At 34.3% G+C, this 17,519-nt stretch overlaps 1 protein-coding gene across 1 annotated transcript; it reads right to left on the bottom strand.

Moving 5' to 3' along the window:
* Positions 1 to 12,131: 12,131 nt before the first annotated feature.
* Positions 12,132 to 12,601, bottom strand: LOTGIDRAFT_128150 (hypothetical protein; the record flags this gene model as incomplete). Its single annotated transcript, XM_009064087.1, has 3 exons — positions 12,132 to 12,343; positions 12,423 to 12,490; positions 12,528 to 12,601. Coding segments are annotated over 3 exons (354 nt in total), but the record flags the coding sequence as incomplete, so codon positions are not given.
* Between the last annotated feature and the right edge of the window lie 4,918 nt (positions 12,602 to 17,519).

Raw genomic sequence — 17,519 nt, forward strand, 5'->3', positions numbered from 1 at the left:
AGATGGAGGGGGGGGGGTAGATACCATTGTCAAGTCAGTATCAACAGAGAGATGGAGGGGAGGGGGAGAGACCATCGTCAAGTCAGTATCAACAGAGAGATGGAGGGGGGGGGGGGGGGGAGACCTGTCAGAGCTCCATCATCTTTGATATCGAATGATTCTAGTTGAATTATATAACACTATCAAGATTTGTATTCTCGGAAACTGAAACATGTACTACCAGATATAAAATTAAAGAACTGATTGCCTTATTTCATTGAAAATAACAAATTGTTCAACTGTTACGGGAAGATCCATCTTTATATCAACTTGGTTAGAGTGACCCTCTTTTTGAAGATAAGGCGTTACAATTAATTTTCACGTATTACTTTCATCAAAAATTTGTTAAAAATTTGATTCACTGAGACAATTTTTCAAACTCCAGTTTTTGACAATCCTCTCACTCTGGATTCTATTTTCAAACAAGACGTGTGATCTTGACAATAGTTTCTTCATTATTTTAGACTACGTAGGTACGTTTTAGTATTCAGATACTAAGAAAGGATACCTCGTTATAACGAAATGACTAAAGATTTCACAGACACACTGAGAGACCTGTATAGGTTGCTACGATTTCGGTAACGTCATGCATTCAAAATAATTAAGAATTTTAGATATGAAAAAAAATATAGATATACTTTGTGATAATAAGTTGAATTGTTGATGTGTGTTAAAGGGACAGATGCACCATTAAGGGGATTGATTTGAGTGTTGAATATATGTAAATAGTCTTCTGTAATACCAGAAATGTACGAAAATCGCACAATTCCTTTAAAAAATACTTCAAACTAGGAATTTTATTCACTATTTCTATATATGTCTTTTTCTATATATGACAGACGACACGTCATTTTAACTTTGAAACGCGGATAATTCTGGACACTCGTTGATTTGAAGGCTGAAATTTCGACGGTGAGCTGTGAACACTATTACTGATTAGCTTAGCTAAAAAATTCCCCTTTCTGAGAGTAAGGTATGATTGGTTGAAAAAAAAGGGACATCTGTCCCTTTTAAGGACCAGAGTGTAGAAATTATAGCTTTAATTAGCTCAACAAATATATTTAAATAAAATAGTTTAATTATAGGCTATTGCTAATAACAGTTAAATATAAACATTCAAACTGTTTTGCAACAAATCTAGTTGTTTTTATCACACTGTTAATTGGTGTTTTATGACATTCGTATTGAAAAAGGACCGGCGATAACCTTCCATTTCACAAGCCTTGCAAGACACCAGAGTTCAATAGACAAGGTTGTCGATGATTTGTTTCTTTATATAAAAATCATTTAGGCTTCGCTACTTCGTAATAACGAATTTTATCCAAGAATCACCACTTCCCTTGTAGCTATAAATCATTAATATATAGGCTATTGTTTACCTCCACTAGAGACCCTGATGTCAGAGTTTCATAAATATGTAATCTATTAATGATTTACTTCGTTACAACGAAATAATTCTTTGAATTTAACATGATTCCAAGAAGATACAAAAAGATCATTGCTCCATTGAAGAAGCATACCGGTTAGAAGTTTGCTGTTTTCGTCACTTTACCGAAAATTCGTCAATCAAAGTCGTTATTATATCGTGCAAATATAAAAGGTTGTTCGCATCGAAGACCGATAAAGCTTGTATTACAACGAAATGATGAAGTAAACTTTGTATTCATGACAAAAGAAAATACCTAGGATTCCAATTTGCCCTCGCTGTAGTTTCTTGTCGGTTTAATCGCATAGACTGACAATCTCCCCTTCAACAGAAATGAGAAAGTGTTGAAATTCTTGTGCAATTTCCTTCGTTATAACGAAATCTGATTGTAAAACAATAAACAAACATGGATCGTTTCCGTTGATATAGTTTTTAAAAACCGTAGTATTGTAAATAAGACACCTTGATAATGTGAAGATGGTATTGATTATCTCATGCCGCTAGTAGGCAGTATCTTACACACTCAGCTTTTACTATATCTCACAATGGGCTTTCCATACAGCTCATGAATATTCAATGATCTACAACTCGTCTTCTGATTGGTGGATTCCATCAGGTAGGAATATTGGTCGAGGTAATAAGTACCGTATAAGGAATATGTATAGTGTATGAGTGTTTGTTGTTCTCCGAAGCATCATTTTGTTGTTATAGTGTTATAAACATCGTCGTTATCGACTGTAGGTGTAGGTGAATTATTCACACCTCAACCATTATATATATATATATACTGGAATTCATAAACATTTCTCAGAACGGAATCGGATTATAATGACCGTTGTTAACTAATATAAAACTTCCTTCATTTCGTTACAGTTAAGAGTTTAAACTTTTTTAATGTACAGGAATTTTAGTGTTTAAAGCGACTATTTGGAGATATTACGATGCCTTTTGGATCGTTTGATAACCTGAAAGGGCGGGTGATACAGGCGCCTAAAGATGCCGCCAATATGACGAAGATACAGATTCACAGGTAGGTTTGAATTTTCATTTTTGATCCATCTTAATGTTTGTTATTTTATGTACAGGCATTTAAAGGAATTCTGGCTCTCAGAATAAACATAGAATCGAAATTCTCCAAATTGATCAAAAAGAGTAGATATTATATTCATCAGTTGAACCTACCCTGTTTCATAACTAAACAAAAGAAACTCTGTATAATCTGATAAAACAACGTACTTTTAAACGTTTTTCACTAACAACCTGTAGTTTGAAGGAGTGTTTACTTAATTTAAGAATTTGTATATAATGCAGGAATTCTATTAATTGTTTGCAGAAAATTTGAATAATATGTTAATCAAAACACTAAATCAAATTTCTGATTTCTCTGAGGTACAAAAGATTGTCAAGGGATAAGGACTAATGTTGTACATTGTAAAACATTACTGCAATATATCTTCTATATATACATTATATACATGTAAACTACATTTAAACAATTCACATATTTTATTTTAATACTGTGATTTTAACAGTACATTGTGGTTTGTTTCTGTGTCTACATGGTGAATTCTAGTTGTTTACCCTGTTGTGGTTATTATTAATATTTTACAATAAGATAATAATATTAAACGATCTGTGATTCAACAGATTAACATGTTTTGCTAAGTAAATTACAAAGTTAAAGAAATTAATGCAGTATTTATATTTTTCGATATTTCTTCCATTTATATCACCTAATTCACTCGAATTATCAAAACATTTTGACTATTTTATAAGGAGACATTAAATGTTTTTTTTTTCATTTTGATCGAATTCTACATTTAAACAATATCTCGATTGTTTTTAATTTTGATTACAAAGTTTTAAAATATTTGCTTAAAAACATGAAAATTGAACATTAGTTTGTCCGTTCTTCAATTCTTCTAATCTAATACTTAAAATTCTAAGACTAATGCATTTTTAATAACAAATTTAAGCGCAATATACCCACAGAGCTCCCATATCGTTCAGATATTTCTACCTCGGGTCATAATCGTGAGAGAGAAGAACAAATTGTTGAAAGACAATCGAAAGATAGAAATATTAAAACAGAACCTGAAACATGCGGTTACTGAGAACTTTTTTTACCTAATCAACTTACAAAAATGGTGTTTATTTTCACTGAAATTCCAGATAGATTTGTGGCAGAATGAACAAAATACACGTTTTCTATCCTGGTGGAATAGACTTTAAAAATATCTCTGAGATTACTTCTGAATTTAGATAAGAAAAAAAAAATGGATTTGAAGAAATCATAAACTTTATTATTATAGATAATTTAATATGTACACATTCAGATCTTTAAACTTTGTTTACTATCAGTGAGAAACCTCGTTACTATTAGTGACAAACTTGTGGTATCATATTCGAGCCCGATAGGTGGTGTAGGGGGAGAGAGGGGGGATAGGGGTGAAAAACACAGACGGTTGGTCAGATTAGCCAATCTGTCATCTTACATTATGACAGACGGTTAGATATTTTACCTACTCATTATCACTACAATTACTAACTGTTGATTAATATTTGATATATCAAACTAATTAACGAACCTGTTTCATCTGACTTGAGACATTTTATCAATTTTATTTTTTTGTTTTTCATTTCATTTTTTTTGCGTTTTCATCTTTTCAACGATTTGGATTGTTAATATAACTCATAAGTAACAACATGTTTCAGGTCCTGTTTTAATAATCCTAATTTCCAAGAGGTCATAGATAAAACTCTAAGAAACAACATGTTTCAGGTTCTGTTTTAATAATTTAATTTCCAAGAGGTCATAGATAAAACTCTAAGAAACAACATGTTTCAGGTTCTGTTTTAATAATTTAATTTCCAAGAGGTCATAGATAAAACTCAAAGAAACAACATGTTTCCGGTTCTGTTTTCCCAAAATTCCTAAAACAGAATACTTCAACTCTATACAGAATGACTATGACATGCTGTATTAAATCAAGAATATTTTAGTTACTGTAGTAACTGATAAGTTGGTAAAAGTGGAATAAATAACAGAAATATTAAAATATTTATAAAAATAAATACACACTACTTTTAAAATTGAAAATTGAAATTCTTATTTTGAGTAGACTCTCTTTATTTTTTAATTTTCACAATTTCTAAAATAGACAGTTAGTTTCCTCTCGGAAATATTGAAAATAGCCTTAGTATCTATGACAATTAAAATAATACGGTAACTACGGTATTCTTCCCTACGTTACCTCACGTCCATCCCGTTTTGTTCACCTGGTTGTTTTGACTGTAGTGTAAATTGAAATGCAAATCGAGCGTATCAAACGATGAAATGAAATAGAAAATGTTGATCATATGAAAAGTTCAGCAACCAATGTATCGGTATTACCAATATGTTGTTTTGTTTTGACGTTCGATTTTATACAATGAAGGCGACACCATGCATTGTGCAATAAGGAAAATTTTCTATCACATGGGATCTTGCACGTCTTCACGGTTGTACAAAAATACAGTGGAACAGTTGCAGCACCAGACGCCCGGTATATAAGTACGACCTGAACTAAAACTTGAGATGCTGATATTCAAATTCATTCAACGAGTGCAAAGATCAGCTGATTGAAAGGATCCTCGTGAATCTAAGTTGTTATCCTTGTAAAATCATTACCAAGAGGTTTGGTCAAGGACCAGCTGGTTGAAAGCATCCTCGTGAACTTAAATTGTTATCCTTGTAAACATAACTAAGAAGTTTTGCCATGTACCAGCTGGTAGACAAGATCCTCGTGAACTTAAGGTGTTATCCTTGTTGGTAGATTGTTTATTTTCTTTCTTGGTGCTAAGTTCAATCCTACTGTCTCTAAGTCACAGATCCTTGATCCTAACACAGGCTACCTGTCATATTCAATCTCGCTGATATCTCGTGACTTATGATTCAGACGAAACATTATTGAAAATCAAACGACTAACAAGTTGTGGATAATTTCCTTGTAATTTCATTCTAACGTGACCGATATCGCCATTACCTCTTCTGATAGCCTGCCCGTCCCCCGAGACAACCGGTCAGTCAACCAACACGGCCATTCTCAGGCACAAATAATTAGCCTTTCTATTCACTTAATAGTTTCTTACAGCTTCCGACCACAAGGGATACCGTACAAATACACAAACACCGTCTTTTCCATATTATTATACATGTTAGGCCGGAGTCAAGGCTGAGCTAATAGTCGCATTGCATGATAATAATAATAATAATATCAAATTATCTAGAACCCTGGTTCACAACCTAGTGTTTGCACCCCCTGGGGGTGTGGGACTAGGGGGTCAGGGTGTGGCCAACTGGTGTAGGAGAAGAATTCATCTTAAGTTGAAAGATAACCTCACATCATCACATGCTGCAAATGTGGATGAACAAATTTTTGTGTGTGAAAGGTCCAAGTGATTGCTCCAGGGATGTGAAGGTTGAAATAGGTTGGTAACCACTTGTCTAGAACTACATTTAATCAGGCTGGTGTTTATATTTGTATATTTTCTTTGTTTCGTTTCGATGAAAAGATAAAGTTCTCCCCCTCACCTTGCCCAGGTGAACAAATTACTATAATCAAAATATTAAAATCGAATAAAAATATTAAATTGTGTGGGTGACTTGTTTTTCACGATATAATCATCATCAATTCTTCACGGTTTGCTGCCAATACGAGTATCCGAACCTTCTGCCAGTACGAGTGTCCGAACCTTCTGCCAGTGCGAGTATCCGAATTACCTTCTGCCAGTACAAGTATCCGAACCTTCTGCCAGTACGCGTATCCGAACCTTCTGCCAGTACGAGTATCCTAACCTTCTGACACTACTACATGGATTAATTCATAAAGGGGTGCTACTCTGTTATTTTGCCACTCATACGGTTAAATTGGCAAACCCTCCAAACCGGCAATTCACGGTAGTCCGACGGCTTGTTGGTTTAGAGGGGTTTTACTGTACTTTTACAAATACAGGTTCTCGAAACATTCAAAGCTTAAGTAAAGCCTAATAATATATGGGATATTACTAAAATACCTTTAATGGTTTAATTTATTTTTTTCCACCGTTGCGACTCAATATTTAATGAAATACAATCAAGTGTAACCTAATCGATGATGTCGACCATAGAATTTAGCTTCCTTTATGAGATTAGATTTGTAATGTGTAAAAGGTTCAGTGTTTAATTACATAGAGATAGTTGTTAACGCGCTGCATTGAGTCTCCATACAACCCCGCGTCTGACTAATTATAACAAATTTTTATGAAGTTCTAGAATACATTGTATCCCGCTGACAAATTAATTCTCTTGAAAGCCCCGCACTAAAACAACTTGCTGTGATTTCTCACTATAATCAATATGATTCTACCACAATTCTCTTTATTGCAATTTTCATTCAAATTTCTTTTCTATGTCCGTTTTGTCACGTTAATGCAGTATTTAACGGAAGTGACGACATTCAGTCCAATCTAGACCTATTTACTGACGTAACTTACCAGTTTAGGCCTACACTAAAGTTTTTGATTTTTCAAATCCACTGTTTATGCTGTAATGTTTACGGGAAGCGACGACAGATGAATTATTCTGATTTCTCATTCTCGTCTGTAGGAAATTCGTTTGTCAAAGGACGACGGTCCTGAAATTTCATTCTACAAAAGTTTTAAAAAGTTGTAATATTTCAAAAACATAATAAGAAATGAAAATATCAATGACAACTTTGAAATGGTGACCAAATGTAATAAAATAAATATTGATTTACGTTACCTGATCGTGCGATGGGATAATTATAACGGTGGACAGTAGCCAGACTTGAGGGGCAATGGTGTATGGTGTTTATTTGTAGGAAAAGAATAGGTCGGTTGTCCCTCCCCCTCCTTATCCTCCTCCCTTAGCTACGGGTCTAGTTACAATGATATCAAATAATTTGAGTTTAATTCAGAATTGTAGATTTAAGTTTAGGATCATATTAGATAAAGAAATTCAAGATGTCAGGCCGTATTTCCTGTTATTTCTGTGTAATTTACTATTCTGTTGTTGATAACACCCGAACTCGTCTTAAATAACACAATTAACACTTAGTTTGAATAGAATGAAACCTCGAGCCTAATGAGTTTTATATGATGACATTACAATTAGCGACTTCTCCTATTGAAATGGAAATGATAAAATGGTTAATGAGGATAAAATTTACACTGATTACATCTAAATATTGTAATGAAATTTATAATGTGCGACTGATAATTGTTGGTTAAGTTTATTGTGAACGGAAGTGAATTTGGTGCGGGGCTAACATGGCAGAAATGTAAAGTGATACAAAGTTTAATGAATACCTTTATCATATTTACTGATAATTCCATCTAAATATTGTAATGAAATTTATAATGTGCGGCTGTAATTGTTGGTTAAGTTTATTGTGAACGGAAGTGAATTTGGTGCGGGGCTAACATGGCAGAAATGTAAAGTGATACAAAGTTTAATGAGTACCCTTATCATATTTACTGATAATTCTATCTAAATATTCTATTGACATTTATTATTTGTGGCTGTCTGTGATTGTTGTTTTGGTCACTTTAAGTTTAGTGTGGTCCTATCTTTTGATTGTGAGCGGAAGTGAATTTGGTGCGGGGCTAACATGGTAAAAATGATAAAAGAATTTAAATAAATATCAAGCATCTAAGTATTTTTTTGGACATTTCTAATGTATCACTTTTTTTTAAATGATTCAAAATTTGCTGCGGTTCTACTTTCTTAATGTAGGCGGAAGTGAATTTGGTGCGGTGCTGCAAACATGGCAGCAAGAAATGTAAAATGATAAAATAATTTAATCAATATCATCTAGGTATTTTTTGACATTTATAATGTATCGTTTTTAATTACTTTAAAATTAATGGTTTATTGTGAATGAAAGTACATTTGGTGCGGGGTTGAAAATGTGACAGAAATGTAAAATGATAAATGCTGATCATATGAACATGATTACATCTAAATATTGTTTGACATGTATAATGTGTCGATATTAATCATTTTGAAATGAATTAAAATTTAGTGCGGTTCTACTTTCTGAGTGAAGGCGGGAGTGAATTTGGTGCAGAGCTGCAAATATGACTGTAGTGATGAATCTAAATCGTTCTTGCTATGGTGCATGTTCATTAAGCAAAGTTAAATGATAATGATCATCAAGTTAGATGTGAATAATCGTAACACTGTAAGGAAAGGCTATAGCCGTGCTTTAAGCAGCAATCGGCTAATAATACTACATAATCGAGATAACTCGAAAACAACTAAGTGAAAAAATTAATAAAAAAATTACAGAAGTTGTTCGGAATAGAAGAGTACATTTAATAAAAAAAATGGCGACCGAAATAACATTATTAATAAGTTTAAAAGTTTACAGACAAACCCTTGATTATTTGAGTTGACATTTAAGTTAATTTCTGAAAAGTATGATTTGTCGCATTTCGTCTCGATGAGGTAATAATTTGTGTGCGGAGCTGTAAATACAAAATGGCTGACGCTACATAACCTAACTATAATTATAGCTCAATCAAGTTGTGGATTTCTGATGTTGAAATAAGCATTCTAATTATTTCCCTATATTGTTCCACACGTTCTGATGACCAATATCGACTTGTAATTAGTTAAAATAATGCCGGGCTAACAACAATCTTATAGTTCCTCAGTCACTCGATCTGTCATCACGTTCAGTAAATATAACTTCTACTATCTTGTAAAAGGCTTCTAGATGACAATAGAAAAAACACTCTCTGATATCTAACCTTAGTTTTTATAAAACAACTTAATGATTTAGTTTTATGGTCGATTACTGGACACTGTGCGGAGAGTGCAATAAAATAACAAAGTACGAATATAAAATTTAAAAATTTGTTCGATATTCTTGAACATGGCTTCTTGATGACAGTATAAAAACCCTATCTGACATCTAATCTTGGTTTTTAAGATTGACGTTCGTGATCCGGTATTGTAAGCGATTTGATGACTACCACGTGAATACGCTAGTACTAGTAGATAGCATAATACAGAAACGTCTGACGTAAAACTTCATTTCAGTTTCAGCGAAATTGATACACAACATCCACGGCGTATGATCATCACAACGCTTTGGGTAGACCTGTTTGTATTTTGTGCGAAGGCGGAGTAGAGTTCTAGATAACACAATCCCACTGTAGGCATCATTACCTGCTGATAGTAAAATATCTGATTAAAATATCGTCTCGTTAGGAAATTAATATAGTGAAAATAATAAACAATAGTAAAGTAATTATTACATATCATTAACGTATCATTAAATTAATTTCTATTATCCTGAATGCATTGAGTCCGAATTTAAATGACCAACAATGTCAACATAAACTGGTCTACATAAATCATTTTAACGATAGGTCTGTTGCTCAGGTCGGGGTGGGGCGAGGGACAACGACATTTATTCATCCATCGAGTTAAATAGATGAAAAATACGAAGGAAAAATTCTAGAAGTGCCGGAGTCACAACCAGAAGACTAACATTAGCGTTTTTCATGAACTATTGTGACTTTTCAAACATTTGAGAAATCGAGGGAAAAGGGGTTGAAACTAAGAAGGAACTATATTTTTTTGTCAGGGACAATTCTTATATTGACAGAGCTTATAAGGAATCACGGAATGTAGCTATTTGATTGGATTGTACGCCAGCGAATCAGGCCAATGAGAGCCCTCGATGGACATTGTGGCTTTGTGTTCAAAGACTATCTTTCTAGGCCTGTGATTGGCTGTATTCGTTTGCATACAATCCAATCAAATCGCCTCATCTACAATCTGCCATGATGCATTAAAGGTGGCTCTTGCAGTCAAGGTATAAGTATGAAGATCGTAATAGATTGATACTGAGAAGACGGGTTGTGGATAGAACTATTCAATGAAGAGTCAAAATAACCAACTCCTTATTCGCACAATTATGACGACTTTTTCAAGAAAAAGAATATAACTGTTTTAATGGTGGTTATTCGTGTTATCGGAGAATAAGACTGAAACCTAATGAATATTTGATGGCGGTGTCTTCACTCGATAAAAATAATTAGCTGCTATCTCATCATCGTTTTATCATTCTACAGTTGTTGAAAGGCAATGTGCAAAAAGGCCAATAATTATTATGAAGTTCATCTGATAGATCGGGAAGAACAAGTCGTTGATTATCATTCTACGTTTCTCATTCTTAGATTGGCAGTTACATCGAAATGAAATGAATGGAGTTTTACGACCTACTTTTCTCCACCTAATGGGTTATTGAAGATGGGCAACGCCATGCGGGGTGTTATGAGGTTAATTGCCAGGACAGCGGCATTAGCCTGCTCTTTTTAGATTTCGAACTGTAGCACATAACCTGTAGCACAGGTCCCGGTTTATTGTGTCATCTGTACAACGCTTTTTCCATGTAGAGTTAACTCTAGACGTACTGACATCAAACTCTTTATAGTCAGGACAGGCAGTTTTCGTCAGGAGTTATCTAGAACCCTCCAAGCCTTAAAAAGTTTACTTTCATTTCTTTGATCCTGTCAATGATATTAAAAAAAGGGCCATTTTAAGGTTCAACATATATATAGACCATGAGAATCAATTAGATTTGTATCAACTCAAAATATCTTGAATAACAATATCGGAATTTGATTACTTCGATGAAGAACTGACAAAAAGTTATACACACTAAGACTAGCTCAACTTTACATCCAATCAGTATTGCTTAAATTACTATTTAGAGGATCACTTTATGGTAACAAATTTTACAGTCACGTGACATTTTGAATGACAGCTAGAGTTAGGTTCTGCCTATCTTTACCACTAAAACTTGACTTAATGTGACCTAACTGTGATTAACTGTCCACAATCCATGCTCCTATTTAGCCTTTACTTATTCACGTCGACCATTACTTGGCCATAACTATCAAGGTTGTCTCTGCCATCAAACTCATAATTTGAAGTTGAATTAATTTTCAATTACACGAGACGTGGTATTGAATACCATCATTCTTAAAACAGTGACAGCTATTAGTTTAATACTCCACATTAAAGTCAAAAGACTGTTTCTATTACAAGTGACCCATAAAACAGTAGGATGTGACGTTAATTAACTTTCTGACAGTATACTGAGTTCTAGAGATATTCTCCTTATCAACGTGTCAATATTTGTCAAGCATCGTCTTTACAACCACGGTTAAAGATACCAATAGACGAGGCACGGTGTCCGGTGTGGGATTATTTTTAAACCGACAGTTAAAGATCCTGATAGACGAGGTTTTGATCCGGTTTGGCGTCGATTATTCTCTTTTGTTTAGGTTATTTCGAAACGGACACCTCCCGGACACTCAGCGGATACCATACCAGAAACGAGGAAACGTATCTATCTATCTAAATAGAATGATGTTTTACATTCATTTCAATGGACATGCACGGCTGATTCATCTTTGGTTTTACCCAAAAAAAAAAAAAAAAAAAAAAAAAAATTCATACTGATATTTTTCAAACAATTTCTGACTATTACATCTGAACGATCAAACAAAATGACTTAATTAATCTCGGTACAAATGGTCCTGTTCATTTTCTCTCTAGAAAAACTCTTTTAAACATCTCTCACTAGATTCTCTCTAGAACATCTCTCTAGAACGTCTCTCTAGAACATCTCTTTTTAACATCTCTTTTTAACATTTCTTTTGAACAACTCTCTCTAGAACATCTCTTTTTAACATCTCTTTTTAACATCTCTCTAGAACAACTCTCTCTAGAACAACTCTCTCTAGAACATCTCTCTAGAACATCTCTTTTTAACATCTCTCTAGAACATCTCTCTAGAACAACTCTCTCTAGAACATCTCTCTAGAACATCTCTTTTTAACATCTCTCTAGAACATCTCTTTTTAACATCTCTCTAGAACATCTCTCTAGAACAACTCTCTCTAGAACATCTCTCTAGAACATCTCTTTTTAACATCTCTCTAGAACATCTCTCTAGAACAACTCTCTCTAGAACATCTCTCTAGAACATCTCTTTTTAACATCTCTCTAGAACAACTCTCTCTAGAACATCTCTCTAGAACATCTCTTTTTAACATCTCTCTAGAACATCTCTCTAGAACAACTCTCTCTAGAACATCTCTCTAGAACATCTCTTTTTAACATAGTATTAACCTGATAGACAGTGCTCTAACTATTGGCATGAAGTTAACTCATAAATCCACATTACGACAATCACGACAAATTGGTTCTTGCTGGCATGTCGATATCCCCGTGTCATTCATTGCGACTCTGGCACGACCTGCTGTCACTGGCACGTCACTCAAACCTATCTCACTTCCGTTTCTACACACAGTAATAGTTCTTTTTGTAACAATCAACAAACACGGTAATAGTTTTATTACAACTTTTATTACACTGGTGTTTGTAAGCGGGGGTTTGTTATTCTTTGAACTGAGTATTATCGAGTTCTACATATTAGTACCGTTTGTAAGGGTAAGGGTATATTTGGAATATATTCTTTGAATCTTGAATCGTATTAAGTTCTAAATGCCAATGGCGTTTGTAAGGTGGCACGGGCATAATTTCAAAATTGTTAAGAACTTGGTACTGTTAGTCTCCCTCCCTTGACAATTCTATTCTAATAAGTGTATGTTTATTTCCTGATAAAGGAATGAATTAAATAGAAAACTGAATACTATTTGTCCGTTAATAAAGTTTTATTACTTCCATTGAAGAATAGTATAGCTATAATAAATAATCAGAACTCGCATTAACATTTTAAAAGTACATTGTACAATTTAAAGATATAATAACAACTGACAAAACAGGGTCGGTATGTAGTCCGTTCTTTTATTCATCTGTCTAAACTCTTGTATTATTTTATAAGTTACATAAAACATTCAATAAATAAACCAAATACTACCGATCCGGACCGCTAAACGAAACCTAGAATCCAAAACAACATATTGGTAATGGATTTATATTAGCTTTTAAAGCTTGTTTCCAAAACCATATGTTTATATATATGTATGTTGTAATATTTGTAATTCTTGAATAAATATTGTTTAAAAAAAAATACATATTGGCAAAACATTGGTAGCAACTAATAAACATCAATCATAAGTGAGTAAGTATTTTATAATGAAAATATTAAACAGCACAAAAGAGAAATTTCTTGGTTTCTTTTAAAATTGTCTGGAAAGACTAGAATTGTGAAAAGAGTTTTCTTCTACGACTCGCCATCAACTTGAACCACTGTTGATTGTCGAAGAAGTTTTAAAAGGTTCTAAAGTGAATTTGAAGTCGACAATAATGAATTAACCAAGCGGAGTAAAGTTTAAAAATGCTTTTAGTTTCATTATCGACCAGCAACACCGTGCAATATGTCATAAACTGGTTCTCAAGAGACAATATTATAATAATGATAAGTTTCTGGTGGTAAATGATAAGATATAATTATACATAGTAACCATTATCTATTATTATTATGTGAATAAAATTGTGGAAATATACTCCTAACCCTTCGGTTTTAAGCTCTCAAAAATGTCATATAGTTTTTTTGCATTTAGTTTATTTAATGCAGATCATAGCCTATTAAAGAAGGGATTGTAAAAGGTTTTCTAAAAAGAATTATGTGTATCGGATACACTGACAGCATCAATTTGTACCATTTCAATTTTCAATCAGACGTCTGTATTCCTGATATTCAACATATTTTATAGAAATTTTACAATTCAGTTTCCAATATCAATGAAGACGACAGGGACAATTTATCAGGACAGTTGCAATAACCTACTCTTTTATCCATTTCAAATCTGTCGACGAGTAGGTAACGTGGGAGGCCCGTAACCAGTCCAATGTACCAAGAGAGGCGGGGTGGGGAGGGGGGCATTTTCATTTGCATGGGGGGCAATAGCTGAGAGAATTTTACAGGGGGCGAATATAGATACAGACCTGTAACGCGGTCTCTGACGCCCAGGCTTATCCTGTTTATTACTAGCTGGGCAAAGAAGGGCTGGACGATAAAAGCTAAAGTAGCCTCGATTTATTGCGTAAAATCTTCCCTGTTCAATAACCTCACCGAGGAGGACGTAGGAAAGCGACAATAGCCTACTCTAAAACAATCTTTTAAATATCAAGATATCATCATCATTAGAAAACACGTGTTCATTAATCGCCCGAGGGTGGGGGGGGGGGGAATAGAACGTAGGAAAGCGGCCGTAGCCTTTTCGTTAACTATTTTAAAATATCAAGGGGCAGCAGAATACGGGTCCTCGTCCTCTGTGGTCAGCCTAATCGAGATCTGATAAATAGAACGCAAAACTTCATTCTATCTGCCATTTTACAAGAGTAAAGTCGAACTAAAAAACTCTAGCAAGAAAAAGAAAGAAGAATGTGAGAAAGAATTCTGAAGTTGTGACTAAATGTCGAATGTAGAAAAAGTGTTAATATGAATTAATAATGAATCGAGAGAATTGAAACAATGGCTGAACATCGTTTCTCTTTTAAAGACTTGTAAAGAATTCATTGTAATATTCTCTCTTGGTTTACATGTTCTTGATATAGATCTATATATGTACGGTTATCTGTCTGAAACGTTTTTTATATATTTTGAATATTTTCATTCGAAACGAATTATGAGGACAAGAATCTTCTTTGTCTCCATATACAACTGTCGAGGGATCTTTATCGTGCACAGCTTTTACCATAAGGTGCTTTGGTTTATTGTCCCATCCGAACGACCACAAGACGCTCTTTCCAAAACAGCTCTTTTGACCTGGATCATTGAGAAAGAGAAAGGCGGTGGAAGTTTTGGGTTGGAGGTATACCACTGGCTTCGATCTATACCAGTATTGAACCCTTGGATTGATAAGACCTTCAAGTTAGCAAGGAAGCGCCTAGCTCACTGAAACATTGCGACCTCGGTACAATGGTTTAACGAGATTAGTGGGGGCCAGTGGACTAAAATGTGTGTTGGGTCCTCTCCCTTGGATGTTTTTTTAATATATGCTCTCCTGCAATTTTTTTCTGAAGGTTTGTGGACTTTGTTCAGCCAGTCTCTCTGTATAGACTTAGAAAGACATTGTCCTAATTGATTACCCAATAAAGAAAATAAGAAATGGTAGTTGTAACCGGTGGCTCGGTAGCGAAATGCAGACGAGGTACAACCGAACTTTTTCAAAAGGATTCTCTTGACCACTTGCACCTTTGCAAATATGTTAATAATAGAACATGATAAACATGGTAATGTACCAAGTGGTATAGAATGATGAACGATACAAGATGAGAAATGAGTGTCTCCTCGGTTGGATTCAGTTGAGATATTTATCCAGTACAGACCAAGAGAAGAGGAGTCTATAACTTGCAGGAATAAATAATTCTGTTGATAAATGGTTTCTATATACTGCACCAGTTGATGATATTTATAAAATATAGAAGGGAATTGGTTGAATGTAAAATCTCATTCATTAAACCGGAAGGGGACATTTTTGCCAAATAAGGTTTTGTTTCTTAAAGATGATGTAATTTTTTATTTATATATAATCCTTGGAAAAGTTTCGTTCGAAGCCTGACTATCTGTAACGTAATATAAACATTCGCAGTATTTCTTATATCCGGTTAGATGGTTTGGATCTACTACAGTGGTGGTTCTACGGGGAGCCAGAGAGCCATGTCTCCCCCTCCCAAATAAGGGGCTGGCCCGTCTTTGCCCCCCGCCCTAAATTCAATTTTTTTTTATCAATTCAAACAGTGGAAGCATGGCCTGTGCTATCCCTGGAAAATTTTGTGGCCCCTGCTCGGCCCCCTCAACTAATTTTTCCTAGAATTTTTCCTACTACTCGACAGGGAACTAGCCTGATTTCCAGTTTTAACACTTTCTCTACTAATGAAACACAAGATAGGAAGTAAGTGATACTAAACAAACTATCAAATCCTTCGAGACGAAATTTAAGAGCCATATTAGAATTTGAGCTGAATAATTACTTTGAGAGAGTTGTCTTTCCGGGATACCTGATACCATTAAGATGTGGAGGATCATTTCAGCATCAAGAACTTGTTATTACTATGATACCTTTTACCAACTGTACGTCGAGTCACCGAGATCAGATAACAGAGCCACAAATTTTATTGTAGAGTCAGTCAACTCAGATAACAGAGCCACAAGTTTTATGGTAGAGTCAGTCAACTCAGATAACAGAACGTCTAGTCTGTTAGGTTTACCTAGTAGTAGCGGGTATCGCAAGCAGACTATGATTACTCTTTTCGAAACACTTGATGGTTCTCTTTGGATTAGTCCACTACTACATGTATACTCCCGATTTTGAAATTCTTTGAACAAGATTTTTGATTGACAGAAATGTCTTGCTTGTACGGATTTTAATTGTGAGTCGAGTCAGTAAGATGAGATAACAGAGCGTTAGGTTTGTTCTTGAAATAAGAAAAATGAGTTGTTACTTAATCTTCTCCAGAACATAATTATTTATTGATTTAATTAGAACAAAAATACTTCCTTTCTTCTTTTAATCAGATTACTCGTTCCTTTAATAAATTACTTACTATTCTTAGTAACATTCCGCTTGTTCTGGCTACCGTACAGTTTGATTACAGATTTCAATCACCCGAAACGAAATCCGATTAGATGTGAATCCTTACGTTGGTGACGAATACTCTCGTGTCTTGTCAGGGGAGTGATGGTTCAGAAGGTGTAGGTTGATATAGTTCCCTTTATATTACAAAATTAACATAATACCTAGACATAAACTCATTATTCATGCATGTACGAAACACAGGGATCTGAGAGGTCAGTTTTATTCAACATTGACAAGTGATGCTTAATACTTCCCCGGTTTGATTACAATTTCAACCATCTGAAATGAAATCCGATTAGTTGTAAATCATTAGACGTTCATTGCTGGTAGCAACTACTAGTTCCTTGTCCAATAAGTATCATGGTTCTGGTACTGCCCTGAGAAAATATCGTGTCGAAAAAGCTAGATGGTTGTAAACTATGCTCAGGCCGAAAGACAGTTT

Source organism: Lottia gigantea (assembly GCF_000327385.1).
Source record: "Lottia gigantea unplaced genomic scaffold LOTGIsca_60, whole genome shotgun sequence".
Classification (NCBI taxonomy): domain Eukaryota; kingdom Metazoa; phylum Mollusca; class Gastropoda; family Lottiidae; genus Lottia; species Lottia gigantea.